This window comes from Cricetulus griseus, chromosome 7, assembly GCF_003668045.3.
Source record: "Cricetulus griseus strain 17A/GY chromosome 7, alternate assembly CriGri-PICRH-1.0, whole genome shotgun sequence".
NCBI classification, from domain to species: Eukaryota; Metazoa; Chordata; class Mammalia; order Rodentia; family Cricetidae; genus Cricetulus; species Cricetulus griseus.
In genome coordinates, this window is record NC_048600.1 from 113,899,058 (window position 1) to 113,923,343 (window position 24,286).

General features: G+C 50.9%; 1 protein-coding gene across 2 annotated transcripts; it reads left to right on the plus strand.

Moving 5' to 3' along the window:
- Positions 1 to 1,861: 1,861 nt before the first annotated feature.
- LOC100755571 (signal transducer and activator of transcription 5A) lies at positions 1,862 to 23,208 on the plus strand. Of its 2 annotated transcripts, XM_027428131.2 has the most exons (19): positions 1,865 to 2,106; positions 2,863 to 3,000; positions 3,289 to 3,445; positions 4,635 to 4,724; positions 6,974 to 7,148; positions 12,740 to 12,870; positions 13,064 to 13,215; positions 13,645 to 13,800; positions 14,175 to 14,354; positions 15,406 to 15,493; positions 15,587 to 15,709; positions 17,011 to 17,103; positions 17,603 to 17,809; positions 18,413 to 18,507; positions 18,604 to 18,734; positions 19,190 to 19,345; positions 19,915 to 19,966; positions 20,188 to 20,292; positions 22,072 to 23,208. In XM_027428131.2, exons 2-19 carry the CDS (start codon positions 2,873 to 2,875, stop codon positions 22,232 to 22,234), a joined length of 2,382 nt encoding a protein of 793 aa, XP_027283932.1. In that variant the 5' UTR covers positions 1,865 to 2,106; positions 2,863 to 2,872; the 3' UTR covers positions 22,235 to 23,208. The 2 variants fall into 2 exon arrangements, with proteins under 2 accessions (XP_027283933.1, XP_027283932.1); XM_027428132.2 differs by lacking the exon at positions 19,915 to 19,966 and having other exon boundaries at positions 1,862 to 2,106.
- Positions 23,209 to 24,286: the final 1,078 nt, after the last annotated feature.

Genomic DNA, 24,286 nt, shown 5'->3' on the forward strand with positions numbered 1-24,286 from the left:
TGGGAGTGGGGTGTGGAGAAGCGGATGCCTGGAAGTGAGTGGGCAGCTCTGTACTACCGGCCCCCAGGTGTCCAGACAGAGGGCATGACCAGCGTGGTTCTCTGCCTATAGTTAGCTCAGGGAACTTGGGAAACCTAATGAATTAGATGAATCTGCTGTCACTTCCACACTTGCCTGCAGTGAAAGGCTGGTGGGCACAGGTGCCAAGTGGGGTCCACCGATCATGGGCTTGGATCTGCTACTGATGGGCTTCAAGACTCTGGCCCAAGTCACTTACCCTATCTGGCCTTTTATTCCCATTGGTAAAACCACCTTCACGGTCTCAGCCAGCATTGCCCACTGATGTTCATCTGGAGCTGCGGGTATAATTGGCTCCCATCCAACCCACTGGACAGAGGGGAGGAGGAGGAGGGGGAGAAAGGACTATGCTTCCTCCCCCAGAGCCCCTTGCCCTACCTGCTCCCTGCAGAGCATCTGAAAAGCAAGGTCCCCCCATCTTCCTTACACCCCCTCAAGTTCTCAATTCCTTTCCTCGTGATCCTGCCAAGTAAAGTCACCGTGACCACATACAGAGGGTGGGGAGAACCCAGGCATTTCAACTTCTGCAGAAGAACTTCAGGTTTTCCCCCCTCTAAAGTAAAAAAGAATAAAACTGGGGAGATCTCAAAGGCCAGAAAGAGGGATTAGGAACTAGGAATGCAAAGAAAAGATACAAGAAGGAATTAGTGAGAGAGGAAGCCAATGAGAAAGATCCCCCAGGCAACTGAGTCTTGGCCCAGATGGGCTATGAGTAGGCAGCCAGGCTGGCCCCTCCTTTGGTACTGCCCATGCCAGCTGCCAGGCAGAGAGGAGGCCCAGAGGAGAGGGAAGCTGGGCAAAGGGGATGGCAGACTTCCAGCCTGGCCTTGTCCAACCCTTGGGCCTTGAGGGGGAACTCTTAGGGATGGGGACTCTGATCCAGGCAAAGCTCCAGGGAGCAGGTTTGCTGCCATGGCAAAGTCTGCAGGCAGATGTTTAGTTGAGAAAAGCAAAATACCGCTTCCTGGGCCTTTTTTCAAGGTAGAACCAGCCTCAGATGGGCGTCTTTTAGGTGACAGAGGGGATGAATAGTTTATGGGTCACAGTCTGCTGATGAGGCCACGTGACCACAGTGTGGTCCTGGGCAGGCCCCTTCTCTTCTCTGGATTGACATTTCTTACCTGCAAAGGTCGGAAAGGGGGTGGAAGGTTGAAGCGCATGGTTGCCAAGGTCTTTCTTGGTCCTGCTTTAAGGGGGAAGGTCACATGGTGGGAGTCATGCAAGGAGAGAAGTGGGGAGACCTTAGAGGTGAGCTTGGCTTTTCTGGAATCCCCAGTTTCTCTAAAGTTTTGACTCTGCAGGGTCATAGAAGCCACACCCGCCACACCCACTACACCTGTGAGCGCGCGCGAGCGCGCACTCACACACACAAGCACGCACTCACACCAGACTTTGTTAATCTACAGACAGAGAAAGAGAAGATGACGACAGAGGCAGGTGGCATCCACAGGTAGGCTTTTTCTTCCTCCTCTCACTTTTTTCTTTTCTTTTTTTTTTTTTCTTTTTTTTTTCCTTCCCTAGTTAACAGATGATAAAACCGAGGCCCTAGTTTGGGATTTCCAGAGTTCGGGACTTCCCGGCACCCCGGCTGCTCCAGCTCAGCTGTCCCAGGACGCTCACCCTCACTCCCTCACTCCCCCCCTCCCACCAGCCGGAGCCGCAGGGGAGCACAAACCGGGGCTCCCGAGGGACCGGGTCGTCGGGGCGGTCCTCTGCACGGCGCCGCCCAGCCGGGTGGTCTGTTGGGTTCCCCCGTAGCTGCAGCGCACTCGCTGGGGAGCCGGGGTGCCGGAGAGCCGGCGATCGAGGGCGGAGGCAAGGAGGGAGCGACGGCCGCTGGGAGGGGTGCTGGCGCGAGCTCGCGCGCTGTGTATGGTCTATCGCAGGCAGCTGACCTTTGAGGAGGAAATCGCTGCTCTCTGCTCCTTCCTGTAGTAACAGCCGCCACCACCGCAGCCGTCAAGAGCCGTCAGGAACGGTCAGGAGCCCGGACCGGGAGCGACAGCAGCAGGCGTTCCTCAGCACCAGGTGGGTGGGTCGGCGTGGCGTGGCGTTGGCGCGTGGATAGGGGATTTAGGCTGCAGCCGCGTCCTTGGGACCCAGCACCCTAGAGTCCCCTCTGGCCTGACACCGGGCAAACATCGGTCTGGGCTTCGAGTGGGAGCTTCAGAGGAATCAGGGACGAGGAACCCGTGCAGGGGGCAGCCAGGGGTGGACGCACCCAGAGGCACCGATACTGTCAGGCTCCACCTGGAGCGGGCAGACCCTGGAGTGCAGCCCAGGGCTACTCTAAAGACAGTCGATCTCTTAGTCCTCTCTCCCTGACAGCCCCAGACACGTGCCTGAGGAGACTCGGACCTCGAGTGACGGTCGCTGCATTGCCCTAACTTTCGGCTTGGCATAGCTTCCCTTCCCAGAAATTGAGAGTGTGGGTCAGAGGCTGGGTGGGAAGAAATTTTGCAGTCGTTTCTTGGTCGGGGGACTGTGGGCCTCTGTCTCTTAAGTTTCTCTTTCGGTTTGTAGACCCCTTTAGTTAGGGGATGACACGAAGAGGAAAGGGGACAGGAAGAGAGGAGGGCATCTGCCTACCCAGATCTCCACCCCCAGCCTCGAGGGTTCCTTGTTGGAAGGGAAGGGTAGCCATCTCTCTTCCCGCACAGGAAAGCGTGCCTGGGGTGAGGGAGGAGCCTGGCCTCACCGCAGTCCTTAGGTCCTTTGGTGGCACTGCAGGGCACAGGCAGGCCAGAAACCTCTGCGGAACAAATGGCTTACCTTCTCCTCTAGGTGAACAGCCATGGCGGGCTGGATTCAGGCCCAGCAGCTGCAGGGCGATGCGCTGCGCCAGATGCAAGTGCTCTACGGGCAGCATTTCCCCATCGAGGTCCGGCACTACCTGGCCCAGTGGATCGAGAGTCAGCCCTGGTAGGTGTCCCATGCCCTGAACCTTCGCCTTCAGTGTGGGTCCCTGCTATCCAGGCCAAAGGGTCTCTTCGTTGTGGTTTGGTGTGATTCTGATTCTATCTGTCCTTGTGCGGAAGGGGTGGTGTCCCCGGGAAAGGGGAAGAGGGCAATGGGAGCTACCGAGGGGAGACTTTTCTCGACTTTGATGCACAGCCGCCAGGAGCGAGTCTTGTGGGACTGCAACGCCCTGAATCACTCTTGCTGCTTGATATCCTTGGTACAGTTTTTCTCTCCTTGTGTTGTCCCAAGGGATGCCATTGACTTGGACAATCCCCAGGACCGAGGCCAGGCCACCCAGCTTCTGGAGGGCTTGGTGCAGGAGCTTCAGAAGAAAGCAGAACACCAGGTGGGGGAAGATGGGTTTTTGCTGAAGATCAAGCTGGGGCACTATGCAACACAGCTCCAGGTGGGTGTGAATGCTGGCCACACTCAGGCCCCCTCAGGCTTTCTCTTCCAGCATCAGAACCCCTGGGATTTTCACTGGCTTGGCCACTGAGTCACCATGTGACCAAAAGCTTACTGGCAACTTTTCTTCAATTTCCCCCGCCCCCTCTTTCTAAGTCAGACCTGTCAGATTCTTTTAACATTATCACAAAGCAAAAGGTGGGAGTGTGGGGGGAGGGAGAAGGGAGGTTGTTTCCAGCAAAGGGAGTGGAATGGCTGGAGCGGCAGTGTGCACAGATGAAGCAGCAGAGATGGAAAACAGAGTCAGGTGGGCTTCTTCGACAGAGAAAGGAAAACTGGCAGAGTCTAGAAAGGAGGGGATAAGGCAAGCAGACATTCTCCTGGGACTCATTTAGAGGCAAGAAAGCTGCTGAAGAGAAGAAGAATTGCCCTGGAGCAAGAGTGGAATAAAAGGCTTTGAATTCAAGGCTTAGAAAGAAAAAGTAACCTCCCCTTTATACTGAGGAGGGCAGGGATTTTATGGAAGCAGGAAAGGGGTGTGGGTGGTATTCATGGTCAAGCACTTATCGGAATGCACTTGTATTTCTTAGAGAACCCCGCTTACATCCAAACAGCTGGATGCTGGGGAAATAAAAGCTCATCCCAGAAAAAGGAAGAAACAGCAGAAACCTGAGGGGAAGCAAAATAGGAACCCAGGGCCAGGTGCCTAATGGAAAGTACCTTGATGTTGGCATCAGACACCCCAGTCTTCTTCTTGATGTCTCTCTCTCTCTCTCTCTCTCTCTCTCTCTCTCTCTCTCTCTCTCTCTCTCTCTCTCTCACACACACACACACACACACACACACACACACTTGCCTCAGGACACATACCTAGCCTATCTGAACATCAATTTTCCCATCCATGGCATGAGAACAGCCCGAGTTTCTGTCATAGGATTTCCATGCTTCAGAGAATGAAAGCTAGTGGGAGGTTGAATGAGCTTTGTGTTTAGTGAGTTTCTAAGTCACTATAAACCGAGTAAGAAGTTCTGGGAGGGGAAGAAGGGCAAAGGAGAGTTGAGGGTGTTTGATAATCCAGGGGGCTTCCTGGGAAAAGCTGAGGCTGAAGGAGAAGAAGGGATGGGCACTGTAAGGAAGCCAGAGTGGTCAGAACTAGGTGGCCATTGGTGGTTCCTGTTGTCTCTTTTCAGAACACCTATGACCGCTGCCCCATGGAGCTGGTTCGCTGTATCCGGCACATTCTGTACAATGAACAGAGGCTGGTCCGAGAAGCCAACAACGTGAGTGTTTGTAGGCATGGTAGAAAAGCTGGGGAGCAATCCCACTTTGTTTATGTAACTTGGTTAGAGGAGAGCACAAAAGAAATAAAACACAGGGGTAGGTGTAGGAGGCAGCATATTTTAGGCTGTGGCCAGAGTGACCCCTTGGGGCCAGTCCCTGGCTCCCCAAGCCTCTATTTCTTCTTTTCTTTCATTTCCTTCCCTTTCTCTTCCTTTCTTAAACATAAGACTTATCTTATTTTTAACTGTGTGTGTGTGTGTTCAAGTGTACAGGCATCCTTGGAAACCAGAGGCATCAGATCCACTGGAGTTTAGGCAGTTGTGAATGTCTGATACGGGTACTAGGAACCAAATTTGGGTCCTCTGCAACAACAATATACATGCTCTTCACTGCTAAGCCATCTCTCCAGCCTCTCTTTCAAGCCTCTCTTTCATTTTTTCCCTTATTTTCCCCCTTCTTCCCTTCCTGGCTTCTAACAATGAAACCCAGGGCGTTGAACATGCTAAGCAAGTGCTCTCAAGATACTTCCCCAGCTCCCACTGCTGTAAACTAAGGATAGTAATAGTACTTGTGGTATAAGATCATCATGAGGGTTAAACGAAACCATGTGCAGGCTAATGGTGGGCAAGAAAAGGAAATTTTAAATACACACTTACAAAGAAATCTTTAAAATAAAATAAAACTTTTGCCAGGGGGTTGTGTCATATACCTTTAATCCCAGCATTTGGGAGGCAGAGGCAGGCAGATTTGTGAGTTCAAGCAAATTGGGTCTATAGAGTTCCCAACAGTCAGGGTTACACAAAGAAACCCTGTCTCGAAAAACCAATAAATAAATAAATATTTAAAAATAATAGCCGGGTGGTGGTGCACATCTCTAATCCCAGCACTTGGGAGGCAGAGGCTGGCAGATCTCTGTGAGTTCGAGGTCAGCCTGGTCTCCAGAGCGAGTGCCAGGACAGGCTCCAAAGCCACAGAGAAACCCTGTCTCGGAAAACAACAACAACAAAAAGTCAAAATAAATAAATGATACAGAAAATTAAATAAAAAATTAAAACAGAGCAGTTTCCACCTGGAAGGAGGAGTCCCAGCAAGGGTCAGACTGAATAAGCTGATTGCTAAAGAGAAGACACAATACAGTTAGTAGGTGCGTGCCCTAAGGGGGTAGAGGAGGAAAGAAGACTTCTGTACCCCAAAGAAGCAACAGCATATGTTAGGGCAGGAAGGTGTTGGGGATGCCTTATAGTTGGAGACTTGCAAGTGGTTAACACCGCTGGAGAGCGGAGAACCAAATGGGGTGTGCCAAGGAGCAAGGAGTCTGGAGCCAGGCACGGCGTCTTCCAGATGCCGAGTATTGCATCCCTGAATTGTTGAAGCTGCCCACATAAAAGAATCGAGCAGGGTTGAGAAACACACAATATGGGGCTGAAGTATTTATCTCAGGAGGATCTGCTGCGAGAATGCTCCAGGCTGATGCAACCTCAGGTGCAAAGGCCCTAAGGCAGGCACACGCTGTGATGAAGTAGCAGAAACCTGCTGTGATTTGGCCACAGGGAAACTAGTCGGACACAGGCAGAGGCCACCTGTCAGGCTGACTAAAGGAGTTTGGATTTTATTTTAAGAACACTTAGTTGGAAAGTCCCTGACCACATGGTCCCTTCTGGACCAGATGTTCTAGGAATAGTGAGATTCAAAAGAGACATTCTTGCTGTCTCTCCCATCACTTTATTTTGGGCGTCTCCAGGATGCCTTCCTCCCGTGAGAGGTTTGCCTCTCCCCCTCCCTTCAGGTGTGAGTGAGGACACACAGGCCATGTGGGTCCATGGACCCTGTCTCCTACTGTGTCCCCAGCACTTAGCACAATCAGTAACATTGAGTCAGTAGATAACGATGGATGAGGAGGCGAGGCTTCTTGGGAGGAAGGTCATCCACGCGACACCTGCCAGTGTTCGGTTCTAGTTTCTCTAAAGGAAATCTAATGAGCTCTTTCAACATTCTCAAGTGTAAAACCAGATCTGAAACAGAAATGTCTGCCTCAGAGTCTCCACTATTTGCCAGGCCACTCATTTCCCTTCTCTCTTCCCTTTCTACTTCAGTTCGGGCATTGACTGTCCTGTGACCCTCCTTCTAAGCCTAGATTTGGAGTTTGGGGTGTCTAGTGTTGGTGCTCCCCACAGACTCTGGTTTTCTCCCCTCTCTTCTGCCTGGTACACTGCTCCTGTCACTTCCACTCAATCTATTCTGTCCCCAGTGCAGCTCCCCTGCTGGTGCCCTGGCTGATGCCATGTCCCAGAAGCACCTTCAGATCAACCAGACGTTTGAGGAGCTGCGTCTGATCACGCAGGACACGGAGAACGAGCTGAAGAAGCTGCAGCAGACCCAAGAGTACTTCATCATCCAGTATCAGGAGAGCCTGCGGATCCAAGGTGAGGCCCTCAAAACGGTCCAGAATGCTGTGAGCATCTTGTGGGCGGAAGGGAGAAACGTTTTGTGATATCCAGTAGGAGGGGGGGATCACCACCCCTGGATCATTTTGCCCAAAGCCTCCTAAGAGTCATCATGGCTTCCAGGGGTTTTGAGCCTCTGCTGTGGTCTTGGTTCTAGGCTAAGCCTTTGGTGTGCATAATACAAGGCAGCTTCACGAGGAACCTGCAGAGGGCATAGCTTGGTGTCACCGTTTTACAAGGGAAGTTTAAAGAGAACAAATAACAATTTACAGGCCTAGGTTGCCTGTAAATTGCAGAATCAGAGCTTAGCTAGAGATAGGTCATAAAACCCCTGCATCTTCCTAAGCCAGAGACTCCCCCTAGTCTAAGGCAGTCAGTGAAAATGTGAGTGCCTAAAAGGACATGGACCAAGTATGCCCCAACCAGAAGGAGCACTTGCCATGGAGTCCACTGGTTGAGAAGGCTGAGAAAAGCTAGAATACCAGCTTTGTCCCTACTTGGGACTTCAAGGGGACCGGGTCCTGGAGGCAAGGTGGCTGTAGAACTGCTGTCTCCTAGCTCTGCAATTTGTTAATGGCTGCTATAATTAGGGTGTGGGGAAAGAAGAATTATCTCAGAAGGAATTAGCTCCAGGTACAGTTTGAGTTGTCTGGAGATTGACCCCAGAGATAGGCTGACTCCTCTGTTCCATCCAGAATAGGCAGGGCCATGCTGCCTTTCCCTGTGTAGTTTCCTTGTTTCTTAGAGACTTAGATATCGATTTTGGTCCTTTTGTATGTATTGAGATATAAAATTTATATATATAAAACACACACACGTGTATATATATATATATATATACGTGTGTGTGTGTGTGTGTGTATTAAAACACTCAAAAGCCAACTGCATATAATTACATACACTTATCTACATAAAATATCATATCTGTCCCAGAAACTGTAGGAAAGAGTGACTTTTATTTTGTTGAGACAAGTCTTGCTATGTAGCCCTGGCTGACCTGGAACTCATTCTGTAGACCAGGCTGGATTCGAAATCATAGTTTTCCACCTGCTTCTGCTTCCTAAGTGCTGAGATTGAAAGCATGGAAAGAGTACATTTTATGCTCTCTCTATGTGTATTTTTCAAAGTTATTAAATCTTCCTCTACAAACTGCTTCTGAAGATGCTGTGTGTTCATAGTGCTCACTTTGAAGTATCTCTAGTCTCTCTCGTGATTAATCCCATTACCTGTGTTTTGTTTAGAAATGCATTGTTTGATTTCCATCTGTCTGCTGTGTTTAGATATTGCGCTTTTACTGGCTTTGATGTTATCTTTTCATTGGACTCTACTTTGACTAGAGAACATGTCTTGTGTGTTCCCGGAGCTTACAAATGTATTGAGACTTTGTCATGGCCCAGTATATGCTCTGTCTGAGTTGAAACATCTTGTGTGTTTGAAAAGAATATGTCTTCTATGGCTGTCTCTTTAAATAGCCCTACAAATTCAATAATATTAACATAAAAGGAAAATAAAGAAAAAAATACCCTGGAATATATTTTCCAAAGCCAAATTTAGTGAGTAGAACCGAAATGGCTTTCATGTAGTCATGTGCTGCATGACAATGTGGGCAATAATGGAACGAACATGTTTATGATGTCACATACCACATAGCCTAAGTATGTAGTAAGCCATGACATCTAGCTTGGGAAGTATTCTGATATCTACACAATGACAAATCCCCCAATGATGCATTTCTCAGACTGTATCCACATCCTTAAGCGACTCATGACTCTATTTGCAAATGTCTTTGATATGAGCCTTGATAAAAGATAGCTGTGTTGCTTTCAGTCTGTGGGGATGTCTTGCAGCCTCTGGAAAATCCCACTGTACACTTGTTAGCTAAAGAGTGAAGGCTCAGGGCTGGGGACATAGCTCAGTTAGTAAGGTGCTTGCCTAATTTGATGAGGTCCTGGGTTCAGTTTGTATAAATTCAACATGGCGGCCCATGCCTGTAATTCCAGTAACTGGGTGGTTGAGACAGAAGGATCAGAAGTTCAAGGTCAGCCTCATAGAAAGTTCAGGGCCAGCCTGAGCTAAATCACATCCTGTTTCAAAAACAAAAGGATAGAAGACTCAGGCTTGGTGGTGCCTACATGTAATCTCAGCACTGGGGTTGGAGAAGGGCTTGAGGCAGGAGGATGGGGAGTTTAAAGGCAGCCTGGGCTACATAGTGAAACCACACCCCCCACCCAAAAAACATGCACGTTTGTGGGTACATGCATATCATTGCAAGTTGGAGAAATGTTTGTGGGAGCTGGCTCTCTTCCTCTCTAATGATCCACCTCACCAGGTTGATCTTTTTTATTTTTCTTTAGCTGATTGTTTCATCAGCTACTAAGAGAGAGGTATCAAAATACCCTGCCATGATAATGCAATTGGTTACTTCTATAATGCTTTTTGTAGCATTTCTTTTATGAATTTTGAAATTGTTAATAGGCATAAGTATGATTAGTATGCTTTTATGGTCAGTTTATGATTAGTCTGAATTTCTGGTCAGTTGCCAATCATTCTGACATTTCTGAAATGTTTTTCTTTTTGTAGGCTTTTGAGACAGGATTGTGCTATATAGCACAGGTTGGCTTTGAACTCATGATCCTCCTGTCTTAACCTTCCAAATGCCTGGATTGCAAATTCTTTCTTTCTGTTAGTATTGGTCTTATTTTTATTCCTGTATATGTGTGTCTGTGTGAGCTGAAAGTACAGGCAGTGTGAGCTAGGACGTGGGCTTTGGTAATCAAACTGGGGGTCCTCTGGAAGAACAGTAAGAACTCTTTGGTCTTTCATTTTGTTTTGGCTTTGGCTTTTCAAGATCTCTGTGTAGCTTTGGAGCCTGTCCTGGAACTCACTCTGCAGACCAGACTGGTCTTGAACTCACAGAGATCCTCCTGCCTCTGCTTCCTGCGTGCTGGAATTAAAGGCGTGCGCCACCACATATGCTCATTCTTAAGTTTCCTTTTTTTACTTCCTTTTTTCTTTTCTTCTCTGTGTGTGCATGCTAGCACTGGTGCCCACGTGCATTTCTGCATGTGGAGGCCAGAGGCTGCTGGTTTGCATCCTTCTCAGTTTTCCTCTGCTGTAATTTTGGAGCTCTGAGCTTCAGAGAGAGATCCTTCTCTGCCTCCTGCACTTCCTCCCACTCGATGGAACTGGGGTTTCAGATGAGCACCCTCATCCTGGGCTTTTATTACATGGGTGCTGGGGATGCCAACTCAAGTCCTTATGTTTGCAAGTAAACACTTGACTCACCGAGTGAGCTATTTCACACTGGCCCCTTAGCCATGCTTTTAAAAAATTTGTAATATATCAAGACTAGTTGTAACATAAAAAGGTTTTATCATGTAGACAGACAGCATGCTACTGAGTTTTGCCTTGTATTTTTTTCTATTCTATTTTTAAACTCAGGCAGGCCTCAGCCTCACTATGTAACTGACAATGACCTTGAATTCCTGGTTCTCCTGCCTCAACCTCCCAAGTGCTGAGATTTACAGGCATGCGCCACCACCGCCTCTGACAATCCATTTTTAATTGAGCTGTTTTCTGTTGCCTGTGTACAGGTCTAGCTTTGGATTTGAGGTGAGGTTTGCATCCACGTGTCTGTGGTGTCAATTTGTCTTGTTTATCCTGCTCAATACTGCAAACACATAAGGTTGGAGATGTAGTTCAGTAAAAGAACATTTGGCTGGCATGCACAGAGCCCCGGATTTGATCTCCAGTGCTACCCAAAACACCAAGTACTGGTCTGTTTGCAGAAGGGAAGACCAGGTTCCTCCAGTGGAGCCAATAGTTGTCATGGATCTTTTGGCCTCCGTCCCAGAAACCTGTGCAAATGGCCAGGAGAGACCTAAATGGAACCTTGAAGGGGCATTTGGGCCAGGGTATTTGCCCTGCTGTCTTCAGCAGGATGTTGTAAGTCTGGACAGTACTCCTCCTGCCCACCACACTGCAGGAAGATGGGAACCACATTCCTAAATTCTAGTTGTGAACTTGTCCTGGATGTCTAATGTTGCTTTTGTCTGTCCCAGTGTGTGTGTCCCTGGGGCAAGGACCAGGTCAGGTCAGTGTGACATAGTTCTGAGAGGCCAGCCAGGAACTTGAATGAGACCTGCCAGTGTGCACAAATTCTTGACTAGACCCGAGTAAGGATTCAGGGAAGCTCAGGGGCCACTAAAGACAGTGATAAATGCCAGCAGTCAGGGGCTTCTAAACGTGGGACAAGGGAGGACTGCCAGAAGTGGGGTAGACAGGAAGCTTCAACCCTCAGTGTGTTTGATGCTGAGCAGAGCCGAGCTGAGTTTGTTGAGTTCCCTGGATGGCTCTGACCCATCTGTATCTGGGGATTTCTTCTTAAATATAAGAAAGGTACTGGGCTGAGGAGTGAGGATGTAGCTCGCCTCGGGGAGTACTTTCCTAACATGCAGGAAAGCACCCTCAATTCCCAGTGCCATGTACAACTGGCTATAGTGGTCCCAGCACTTTCAAAGGCAGGGTCAGGAGAACAAATGCTCAAGATTATCTCCAGCTACATAGTGAGTTTGTGGCCATCCTCAGCTGCATGATCTGTGCCAACCCCCACCCTCAACACAACACACACAAGCATACACACACACATACCACACAAGCATGTGCAAACACACACACACACACACACACACACACACACACACACACACACCTGTTCCTGCCACCGATGGGCTTCCCAGCAGCTGGTGGTGAGACATTGTTACCTCTCACCTTGTTCCTTATAAGAATTTTACTGATGGTATTCCAGGGGGTCCTGGAAATAGTTATGTCTGTCTGTCCATCTGTCTCTCCTTCCTTCTTGAGTGCTCAACTGAGCCCATGGTAACCCACCGTGATCAGGTGTCATGGGGACCATGCAGTCCCAGATTCATTGCTCCTGGGAAAGCAGCTGAACCAAAGAATAAATGGATGAGACGAGAGCCGGGGTCCCTGGATGGGGCTCCTTTGTTAGGGAAGGGCTGAGGAAGGCTTGTCTCTGTGGCCCCTCATTTCTGACTGTCGTCTATCCACCAATTAGGACCAAACTGCATAGATCTTCCTTGCAACAGGCAGTTCTCGGGCAGGGGTGGGGGGAGGAGATGTTTCATTATTTTTTTTCAATCTCCATAATATCCCGCTGAGTTAGTGTTAGGATTCTCCCCCTTTTATAAATGGGGAAACAAAGGCACAGGAAAGCAAGGTATTTGCCCATCTTCACCTAGCTTTTAAACAGCAGGGCCACTTATACCCATCCCCAACCCCTGTGGGGAGGGCCTGCTGACAGCCATGTGCGGAAGGCAGGGCCGCCAACCACATGGGACCCTCTTCTGTTTCATTCTGGACACTCACTCCCACTGCTCAGGGAGATTCACCCAGGAGGCTTGTGAGCGATTCTGAGGGAACATCACTGGGCACTCATGCCTGAGAGGAACCCTGCCTTGTCATCCATGGGATGTCAGACTCCAAGGAGCTCACTCCAGAGCATGAGTGCAGATCCTCCAGACTTCCCACTGCCCTGTCCCCTCCTCCAGCTCAGTTTGCCCAGCTGGCCCAGCTGAACCCCCAGGAGCGCATGAGCCGGGAGACAGCCCTCCAGCAGAAGCAAGTGTCCCTGGAGGCCTGGCTGCAGCGAGAGGCACAGACACTGCAGCAGTACCGTGTGGTGAGTGGGTCCTGCATCCCTCTGCCCCTGGGAGGGAGCTCTGTCACCTGAGAGCCAGGGCACCAGGAAGGGGACAGAGCCAAGATGACAACAGGTCCCCTCTTTCCTGGGGTGCATGTGAGGTGGAGCAGGTAGAGAGGGCCTGTGGCTGCTCCCCAGAAGCCAGAAGGCTGCTGTGCCCTCCCTCATGCAGGAGCTGGCTGAAAAGCACCAGAAAACCCTGCAGCTGCTGAGGAAGCAACAGACCATCATCCTGGATGACGAGCTGATCCAGTGGAAGAGGCGGCAGCAGCTGGCCGGGAACGGGGGTCCCCCCGAGGGCAGCCTGGACGTGCTGCAGTCCTGGTGAGGGCGAGAGGTGGGCAGGGTGGGCAGGGGCTTGCGCAGTGGTGCCAGCTGCCTCGTCTGTCCTGTGTTGGCCCGAGCAGCAGGCTCCCATTGTCTGTGACAGCTCTCACTCTATCAATGTCTTGGCTCCTGATGGGACTTGGCTCCTCAGTCCCATGACACCTCCCCTAAGGACAGTGGTGCCTTGGAATGGGCAGGGCTACTCTTGAGCTGGTTGGTTCCAAGTTGGGGCCACCCTGTCTGCCCTCTGCGTTTGGAAAGTGGGACTCTGCTCTGTGTCTGTGCAGGGTAGTGGTGGCTCGTGCCAGCACCTTGGGAGGGAGTGTGGCTTTGTTGGGAGGGAGGAAGAGTGTCATGTGGCCTCCTCCCCTGGCCTGTGCTGGGACAAAGGCCACTGTCCCTCTGAGGGCCCTGGGCTCCTTGCAGGTGTGAGAAGCTGGCTGAGCTCATCTGGCAGAACCGGCAGCAGATCCGCAGGGCTGAGCACCTCTGCCAGCAGCTGCCCATCCCAGGCCCCGTGGAGGAGATGCTGGCCGAGGTCAACGCCACCATCACAGACATCATCTCAGCCCTGGTCACCAGGTGACTGCTGCCTCCCGGCCATGCTCACAGGGACATGGCAGTTCCTGGGGGTGGACATGTGGAGGTCCAGGAGCTGTCAAACCCAGAGCTCTGCCCCAGTCCTGCTCCTCCCCCTCCCCCACCCACTCTGGCTCTAACAGCTCTGCTGCTGTGGCTGTCCTGGCCCAGTGTGTATTGGGGACACTGCAGGAAACACCCTGGTGTCCAGCCTCCCTCACATCTGTCTCCAGTCCCCCATATCCTCCCCGGGAACAGAGTCCAGGCCCCTCCTTCCTAGTAGGCCCCACAGGAAGGTCCTCCCCTCTTGCTGGCCTCCCAGCTCTCTCCCCGGAGCCAGCATCTGGTCAGCTGTCTGGTCATTGTGTCCCCTGCAGCACATTCATCATCGAGAAGCAACCTCCTCAGGTCCTGAAGACCCAGACCAAGTTCGCAGCCACCGTGCGCCTGCTGGTGGGTGGGAAGCTGAACGTGCACATGAACCCCCCTCAGGTGAAGGCGACCATCATCAGTGAGCAGCAGGCCAAGTCCCTGCTCAAGAACGAGAACACCCGCAAGTGAGTGTAACTGTCCCTCCCTACTGGGTTTGGGTGCCATTTCTTTTGCTCAGGTGGGGTCTGTATGGGGGCATAGCTCAACTTTTATCCCTTCCAAGCATACACAAGAATGTATTATGGTTCTCCGTGATACACCCTTCTCCCTCCATGTGCTTTCCCAGCCTTGCTCATGTCTAACACTTAGTAGGACAGACAACATTGAACTGCCACATGGTCCAATCATTTGTGCTGAGCAGTAGGTATACCACTGTGATTCAAAGAGCACTAGCCTTTTCCCTAACCAGACCACTGGCCTGGCCTGCAGAACATACTGCGTTCAATGAGCTGTGATTGCAGGCACAGCTGTATCACACACACACACACACACACACACACACACACACACACACACACACACACGGGCTCATGTTGCTGGTGACTGGTTGATACTGAAAGCCTGGAGTGGGTGGTTAGCACACCCTTGTATTTCCAGTTCTTTGGAGGCAGAGGCAGGAGGATCCAGAGTCAGCTGGAGGCCTGCTTGGACAAGAGACTCTATCAAAAACCAAAACCAAAACAATACAAACCCATGACAAAGTCAGGCAGGCATGGTGGTGCACACCTTGATCCCAGTCTTGGGAGGCAGAGATAGGTGGATTTCTGTGAGTTTAAGTCCAGCCTGATCTACATAGTTTCAGGCCAGCCAGGGCTGCATAGTGAGACTCTATCTTAACAAGTACACAAGTCAAAATCCATGAAGAGTCCTATCAGGGCAGCAGCTGGAGAGAAAGGGGTTGTTTGTTTGTTTTTCAGGCAGAACCCACATGTTGAGCTGTAAGAGTATAGAGAGGCACATGAGACCCTAAAAACAGGTCCTGAAAAGCCATCCATGTTGCCCTTGAATTCATGAATGGGGTGATGCAGGAGGCTAGTCCCATCTTTGATGACCCCATTAACATGTCTCCCAGGCCCATAGATGTCAGTTATTGACACATGCCTGCCTAGTGTGCAGAAAGCCCTGGGTTTCCACCCTGGTACCACACTGTGGAGCTGGGCTCCCCTCTCTTTGCAGTGAGTGCAGCGGTGAGATCCTGAACAACTGTTGTGTCATGGAGTATCACCAAGCCACAGGCACCCTCAGCGCCCACTTCAGAAACATGGTGAGGCCAGGTCTGCCTTGGAGGGGAGGTCTGCCCAGGGCAGGGGCTCGGTGGCCGTTTATCCCTGTCTTGTGCTGGTTTCCTGCTTTGCAGTCACTGAAAAGAATCAAGCGTGCTGACAGGCGTGGTGCAGAGTCCGTGACGGAGGAGAAGTTCACAGTCCTATTTGAGTCTCAGTTCAGTGTTGGCAGCAATGAGCTGGTGTTCCAGGTGAAGGTGAGGCTCCAGCTATGCCATCCATATGGGCCAACCGGCTTAGGTTACTTGGCTCCTGTGGGAAAGAGGACTGCAGACTGAGCTGGCTGTGATGGTATACACCTGTTGTCCTGCCTATCCAGAGGACCAGAGTTTGATTCCCAGCACCTACATGGCAGCTCACAACCATCAGTAATTCCAATACCAGGGAATCCAATGCCCCCTTCTGACCTCTACAGGCAATGCATGAATGCAGGGCACATATATGCATATAGACAAAACACCCATACAGATAAAATAATTTTTTTAAAAAAGGAGCTGGATGTTTCAGCAGCACATAAGAGCATTTGCTGTTCTTACAGAGGACCCAGGTTCTGTTCTCAGCACCTATACAGGACGGCTCACAACCACCTCTTAAAAACAAACAAAAATGTGCAGCTTGCAAGATAGTCTAGATAGTCTAGCTGGCGCAAGCTTTTGCTATACAAGCCCAACAACCTGAATTCGAACCTTGAAATAGTTGTCCTTTGATATCCCCATGCATTCTCTCTCTCTCTCTCTCTCTCTCTCTCTCTCTCTTTCTCTCTCTCTCTCTCTCTCTCTCTCTCTGACACACACACACTTATAATAATAATAAAATACAATTTAGGATGCAGGCTAGGAATCTATCTAGTTGGTAAAATGTCTGCCTAGCATGCAGAAGACCTGGGTTTGATCCCCAGCACCATATAAAACCAGGAGTAGTGAGTGGTGTGTGCCTGTAACTCAGAAGTATAGGCAGGAGGATCAGAAGTCATCTTTAGGTACATTAGGAGTTCAAGGCCAGCCTGGGATAAATGAGACCCTGTATACAAAACAACACAACAACAAAAAGAATATCTAATATAATAAAATACAAAAACACCATAGGGCTCTAAGTCCTCTTGCCTCAGCCCAGTCACTCTGTAATGCCCTGAGAACCTACTTAGATTCTCAATGGTGCCTTAGCAGGCACCATTTGCTGTGTTCATCACCATATTACTTAGACAACAGACTAAGAAGAAATCTATCCTCAGTTCTGTTTTTGTTTTAGAACAAAGTCTTGTTAGATAGCCTAGACTAGCCTCGGCTTCTCAGTCCTTCTGCCTGTCTCCCAAGCACTGGGATTCAAGTGTGAGCCAGCAAGCCTAACTGCTCATGTTGCTCGGGTTTTGCTTACACTTGGGACTGTTGGGAAGGGCTTGTGTCTGAATGGTGGGCATGTGACAAGGGTTAGGAGGCTTGGTTATGCAGAGGACACACTGTGTGAAAACCCTTCAATTCTTACTCTATGACTTCCATAGACCCTGTCCCTCCCGGTGGTTGTCATCGTTCACGGCAGCCAGGACCACAATGCTACTGCCACTGTACTGTGGGACAATGCCTTCGCTGAGCCGGTGAGTTCTCTTGGACCCTCAACCTTGGCCCTTGGGCCCTAGAACTGTCCTTGGGTTAGAACAACTGTAGGCCCCAGAGCTGAGCTGGAGGACAAGGTGGCTGGGAGAGGCGAGTGCCTGTGTGCTGGTCTGGCTGAAGGCCCTAGCTAGGTTTTGGGACTCAGAATTGACTGGTCTCTCCAAAGAATGTGACTGGTTTCTGGCCCTGGTCTTTGTTTTCCTTCTGCCCTGTGGCTAGGGTCCCTGACCACTGTCCCCAGTCCCTGGGTCGGGGCCTTTGCTCCTGCTGGATCCCACTTCCTATCCCTTCCCTTCTGCTCCTCTTTCCCCTTTACGTTTGTATATTCTTTCTGGATGATTCTCAGCCCTTTCTGTCCCTTAGTCCCTGCATATCTCATGCATATGTGCGTGTGTGTGCCTGTGAGTGAGTGTGTGTATTTGTGTGTGAACATTTCCAGCTCTCTCAGTCTGCCTTTTCTTCTCATTCTCTCCCTCTCAGGGCAGGGTGCCGTTCGCTGTGCCTGACAAGGTGCTGTGGCCGCAGCTGTGTGAGGCTCTCAACATGAAATTCAAGGCAGAAGTGCAGAGCAACCGGGGCCTGACCAAGGAGAACCTAGTGTTCCTGGCACAGAAACTGTTCAACAGCAGCAGCAGCCATCTAGAGGACTACAACAGCATGTCGGTGTCCTGGTCCCAGTTCAACCGGGTGAGTGGCCAGCCAGCCGCCAGCAGCTCTTACTCCAGTCTTTACCAATGTTCGCCTGCGGGAGTTTTCCAGCTACCTGCCAGATACCATCAGGGTCCTGTCACACTTTCTCTTGAAGTCAGACTACCACCCTCGGAGGCTAGCATCCAACCCTCTACCCCAACCACACTCCCTGTAATCAGGAAAGGTTGGCTCTCAGACCACAAGAATGCAAGCAGGGGCCACGGGGCATCATGTTCAGTCAGTCCCAAGAGCCGAAGTAGGGTGAGAGGGGCCTGAGCAGGGGTCCACTCATGGGCTGATCACTAATTTTTAGGCCTTGTCTGTTCTTTGTGCTTCAGTTTCACCATCTATCTGTGAAAGGATAGGGCAAGAATGACCTTGATGGGCCTTTCCAACCTAGACATGTCTCCATAGCCTCTATCCCCACTCACAGGGTTGGCCCATGTGTAGAAGCATCTGCGAGAACTTGGCGTGGGGGGGGCGGGGAGGGGGGACGGTGTCAGCACACGGCCTGCTGAGGAGAGTTGGGAGCAGGCATGGCGGGAGCTAAGGGCACTGACTCCTGGGCTGCTATGACTCGGGGTGTCCTGGGGTTCGCAGGAGAACCTGCCAGGCTGGAACTACACTTTCTGGCAGTGGTTTGACGGGGTGATGGAGGTGCTGAAGAAACACCACAAGCCCCACTGGAATGATGGGTGAGGAGCAGGGCCCTGGGGGCAGCAGGCGGGTAGAGGGCTCTTGGAATGGTGTCTTCTTACCCAGCAATGACATTGAATGTACCACACACCCAGGGCCATATTAGGCTTTGTGAATAAGCAACAGGCTCATGACCTGCTCATCAACAAGCCAGATGGGACCTTTCTACTGCGCTTTAGCGACTCAGAAATCGGAGGCATCACCATTGCCTGGAAGTTTGACTCTCGTGAGTTCCCGTCTCCCCATCCCACACCCAACCCGTGAGTCTGTCTTCTATTCCCTCACTCCCATGCCCCATGAGGCCCCATTTCCTTAGCAGTCACCTACTTCCAGGAGAGGCAGGAACTGAGCTCAAGGTATGGCGGGCATGGGAGGGGAAATGACCCCTCTCCTCACCACTTTTGGTCTCCAAGAACCTAAAAACCACGGATTCCATAGGCATGGGACACCTGGTGAGACCCTGCAGCTTCATGCAGTCCACACCTCTCCCATGCCCAGTTGGCTGAGTGTAATGTTCCGGATGAGCTCCCCTTCATAGAGAGGCAGGAAGGCTGGGTTTGCAGTGCATGGGAGGCTAGTAAAGGCTGGGAAAAGCTCTGCTTTTCAGCAATCCTTCCTCAAACCCCACGCCACGATCCTCTTGTGAGGGCAGCTGGTGGAATGAATTGTCCCTTTTCACAGCTGACCGAAACCTCTGGAATCTGAAGCCATTCACCACGAGAGATTTCTCCATACGGTCCCTGGCTGACCGGCTGGGGGACCTGAGCTACCTCATCTACGTGTTCCCAGACCGACCCAAGGATGAGGTCTTTGCCAAGTACTACACTCCTGTACTTGGTGCGTCCTGTTGCCAGGAGGGCTGGGCAGGGGCATCTCCTCTGTGGGCTTTGGGTCTCTGGCATGGAGGATTTCAGGGCTCACACCTGAGGTGAGAAAGTGAAACCTGCCACCAGCTTGTATCTCTGCTGAGCAGAAAGCTAAGTTCTCAATTCTACATCAGTAGAGAGGAGTCGGAATTGTTGAGGGGGAAGCAGGGGTCATTCCCATGAAGAGTTACTTGCCTGTCCCTCTAGTCAATGACTCTTCCCACGCCCCTGCAACACACCCCAAGTTAAATAGAGGAGCAAGATGGACGGCCTCTCCTTTCCTATCTGTCTGCTCCGTTAGTGGAGTTTACATCCTGTTGATGCCGTTTGCTTGGCAGGCATGCAAATGGCCGGGAAAGAAACTAGGAGAGGGCATAGGATAGAAGCCAAGAGTCCCAGTGGCCCTCTGGCTGGACCTATAAGCAGGGATTTGTGGGAAGTACTTGGGAACTTTCGTCCCTGAGAAAGCTCCAGGGTGGTGTGGGCAGGGGGGCTGATGGCACGTTGATCTCACTGTGTTCCCCTGCCCCACCCCCGCAGCAAAAGCTGTAGATGGATACGTGAAGCCGCAGATCAGACAAGTGGTCCCAGAGTAAGTGACCAGAGCCCAGTTCTGAGTCTCCTATTGCCTCCTGTCCTTTGCTTGCTCTTCCTTCAATACTGGGAAATGTGGCTTAGCCCCTGAGGAGGAAAGATTCAACTGTACCAAGATGGTACCCAGGACTCCTAAGTCCCAGACACCAAAGGGAAGCCCCTTTCCTGGTGTCGCTGGCCTCTCTGGCCACTGAGGTTGTGTTCTGCTTCCTTTCTCAGGTTTATCAACGCATCTGCCGATGCTGGAGCCAATGCTACCTACATGGACCAGGCCCCTTCCCCAGTCGTGTGTCCCCAGCCTCACTACAACATGTACCCACAGAAGTAGGTCCTGCTTTCATGGGGGTTCACAGGGAGGAACTGGGGCTCGGCCTCAGGCTGGACGCCGGCAGGACTGAGGGACAAAGGAATCCAGAGGGCCCCTGGATTTGACTCCATCCAGCTTCGGCCCAGGGTCTAGCCTGGCCCAAGTGAAAGGAAAGTGAAGTCAGCCAGGAAAACACAGAGCATTACAAAGTCAGACAACTAGGGTCCTGTCCTTGTTCTGGTACAATCTATATGATCCTGAGAAATTTTCCTTGGATGCATGGTTCCCTCATGTGTAAATTAGAGTTGATAGTTGCTCCTGCCCCATGGAATTGGGACAGGAATCGAATGAGATGGTGCCATAAAATTTTTACATATGGGGTTGTCAGAAGGGCTTGAGACAGTGTCACTATTGTTGGGTGGTTATAAGGCAGGAGCAGACTGGAGTGTTAGTTCTTTCAACTCATGGTAACCAAGGCTGGATGGCTGGGACTAAGGAGGCAGCACACTGCAGTTGGACCACCATGTATGTGGAAATCACAAAGAGATTCCTTTAATTTTAAAGTTTTAAATTGTGTGTGTGTACGTGTGTGTGTGTGTGTGTGTGTGTGTGTGTGTGTGTGTACCTGTGGAGGCTAGAACAGGGCATCAGACTTCCTGCAGTTGGAATAACGGGCAATTGTGAATTGCCTATATTCTTAAGTTTTAAAAATACATGTGTGAGGGGGTGGGGTGGGGTGGTGATAACTTGTGTAAATCAGTTCTCTTCCACCAAGTGGGTTCTGGGATTGAACCCAGATCACCAAAGCTTCTGCTTTGTTATTGTTATTTAGCTATCTGGTATTTATCTATGTGTTTATGTGGCTCTATGCATTGTGTTTGTGTGAGTGCACACATGTGCAGGCCAGAGGTCAACATCAGATACACTTCTCAGTTGCCTTCCACCTTATTTTCGGATTCTGTCTTTTAGTGAACCTGATATGCATCCATTGTCTAAGCTGGCTGGCCAATGAGTTCCAAAGCTCCTCCTGTCTCTGCCTGCCCCACCCCCAGTGCTGGGGTTACAGACACGTGCTGCCACACCCAGCTTTTATGTGGGTGCTGCAGATCTTAACTCGGGTCCTCATGCTTGTGAAGCAGTCTGCTAACCGACTAAGCCAGCCTCCTTTTAAAGTTCTTACTATAAGCAATGTGCCTTGTACAAGGTGATATTACATAATGGCATTAGATTCAAGAGCTAGGCTCCGATTTGACAGGGTCTATGTAGCCCTGGCTAGCCTGAAACTCACTAATGTAGTCCAGGCTGGACTAACGGGATCTACCTGCCTCTGCCTTACAACTGAATGCTGGGATTAAAAGCTTGCACCTCCACACCCAGCGAAGACCTAGATTCTGATTCTAGCTGCAGGTGGCCCAGAACAAGCTTCCTTACTCCTAATGCTTGCTTTAAGGTGGTCTGAGGATTAGCGTTAAGTGCCTGGAAGCTACCACAGTGGCTTGATAGATGGTGTAGGAATATATGGAAGTGAAGGACATCACAGGTGAATGGCAGAGCCTGCCGGCCAACCACATTAAAGTACAGGTGAGGGAAAATGAACTCCTTGAGATCATGATATGAAGCAAGAGATCTTCTCAGGAGCCAGTGACTACTGTCCAGCCTGCTGGGAGTTCAGCCAGAATGCTACTGGGCCTGTCCTTAGGAGACTCCAGTACTTGTGGGGAGCAGACCGAGGACTCTTTATGGGGGTTTGGAGCCATGAGACCTGCCAGTTTCCCCAATATTCCTCTCTTTGCCAGCCCTGACCCTGCCCTCGACCAAGATGGAGAATTTGACCTGGATGAGACCATGGATGTTGCCAGACACGTGGAGGAGCTCTTACGAAGGCCCATAGACAGTCTCGACTCCCGCCTCTCCCCACCTGCTGGCCTCTTCACCGCTGCCAGAGGCTCCCTGTCCTGAATGCTGGGATTCCTTGCTTCTCTTGGAAAACTGCCTTCGATGTGAAGAGCCCATGCCAGTTGTGACTGTAGTATCTCTGTATATACCGATGGTTTTGCACGAGTGCACGTGTGTTGGTGCAATAAGCAGTACGCTGTCTTGCCTACACAGTTCTGGGTCTGTAGCTAAAGCAGTGGTGGACGTTTTGTTCGGGTCTCAAGGGCCCCCTGGGTCTATCAAGAAAGAGCTGGACCTATCATTCTAGACAAACCTATTTCCCTGTGTACTTTATCAGTTCAATGGCTACTGAAGTGAAATAATTCTAGAAAAGGAAAGGAGGCAGGGTTAGGCAAGTAAGTTGGAGTTTTACTACTGAGCTAGAAACTTCACCTGTGTTGGTATGTGCCTGTCTGCTTACATCCCTCTCGCCCCATCTAATATCCTTATCCTTCCATATGGACTCAGCTTTCTTGCTTTTTGTTTTTATTGTTTTGTGAGACCCAGGCTGGACACGAATGATCTCCTGCCTCAGCTTCTGGAATGCTAGGATTACAGGCCATACCTGACTTCAGGCTTTCTTCATTTCCTGTTTGCAACCTTGCTTATTATCAGAAAGGAGGGGAATAGTAAATGTTAGGGAATAGATCTGAGGAGAAAAACCTGTAGCACAAGGAAAGCAACAAACCAGCCACTTACTAAAGGCAGCAGAGTCTGCAAGGTCAGGCAGAAGCACTCTGCTGGGGAGGTGGAACCTGGAACAGGCCTTGCACTGTTGCATCATGGGTTGTGGTCTAGGAAGGCCTCACTAGCTCCTCCCTCTGAGGCTCTGACAAGGCAGCCAGGGCCGGCTGACTAGGAGTCCCTGGTTTTAGCCTCTCTGAAAGGAGCAGAGGCTGAGCAGGATTCTTTTTATACTTTGTACATAGACCTCACATTTATGTAAACAGTGTTTTTGAATAAAATTTGTTTTTTTTTGTTATTGTTTTGTAAATTTACCAGTCTGCCTCCTGTTTTAGTGGACTAGCAATGGGAGGGTGATGGGTTCCCCAGTTTATCTTAGAGAGAGAGAGAGAGAGAGAGAGAGAGAGAGAGAGAGAGAGAGAGAGAGTGTATGTGTTTGGGGAAAGCAGGGGCTCAAGGGCTTGGGGAAAGAAACCTAAGAACACTGGGAGAGGGACCCAGGGGAAGAGCAAAACTGCAGTCCAGGCTGCCACTAAAAGATCACTGAGGGCAGTGCCAAAGTGACCAACTCTCCTGTGGCCGGGGGCAGCAGAGAGCCTGGACACTAGCCCATCCTCCCTTGGCCTCTTCCCAGAGCCCAGCAGATGGCACCATCCAACTGCTGGGGTGGCCTGAGAGAGTAAAGGAAGCTGACCAGGACAGCTAGCCCTAGCTGGATCTCTGGCACCCAGGTACAATTAGTCCAGGGGTTGGGGCCTTGGACTCAGAAGCACAACCCTTTGGGTTGAGAGTTGGGGCACAAGGAACTGTAAGACAGGTTACCTCAGAGCTCAAGCAAGGGTGGGTGCAGGAACTCAGTTCACAGCCTGCCCCAGTGACGCCCAGGGCCCCAGGGTGGCTGGGGGTGGGAAGCAGGGATGTTGGGGGGGGGTGTCTGCCTCCCCCACCTCAGCCTCACTAACCACTAATCTCTGCTTCCATCTCTGCAGGGGGCGTGCCAGCATCTCTCACAGAGGGCTCTATGGGTTGGGCTCCAAGGTACTGAAAGAGCACCTTGTCTATGGCCTTTCCCTGAGTTATCACCGCTGACTGCCCAGGGGCCCTGCAGCCACCTGCCAGGGAAGTGCCTGCAAGTTGTCCCCACTGAAAAGAAAATGATAATGGGCCAACTGTGGAAGGAGAGGCCTGGGTCTACACCCCAACCCTCCCTCCTCCCCCCTCCATCAGGCAGCTTATCTGACTCCAGGACAAACACAACAGCTTTGGGAGGGTGGAGGGAAGAGGCCACCCTAACACTTTCTTGCCACTGGACTATGACCTTTGGCTCCTGGGTTGCTTCCTCTGGAGCATGGCAGCTGATATAAAATTGGGGAGGGGGGCACTGCATCGCCT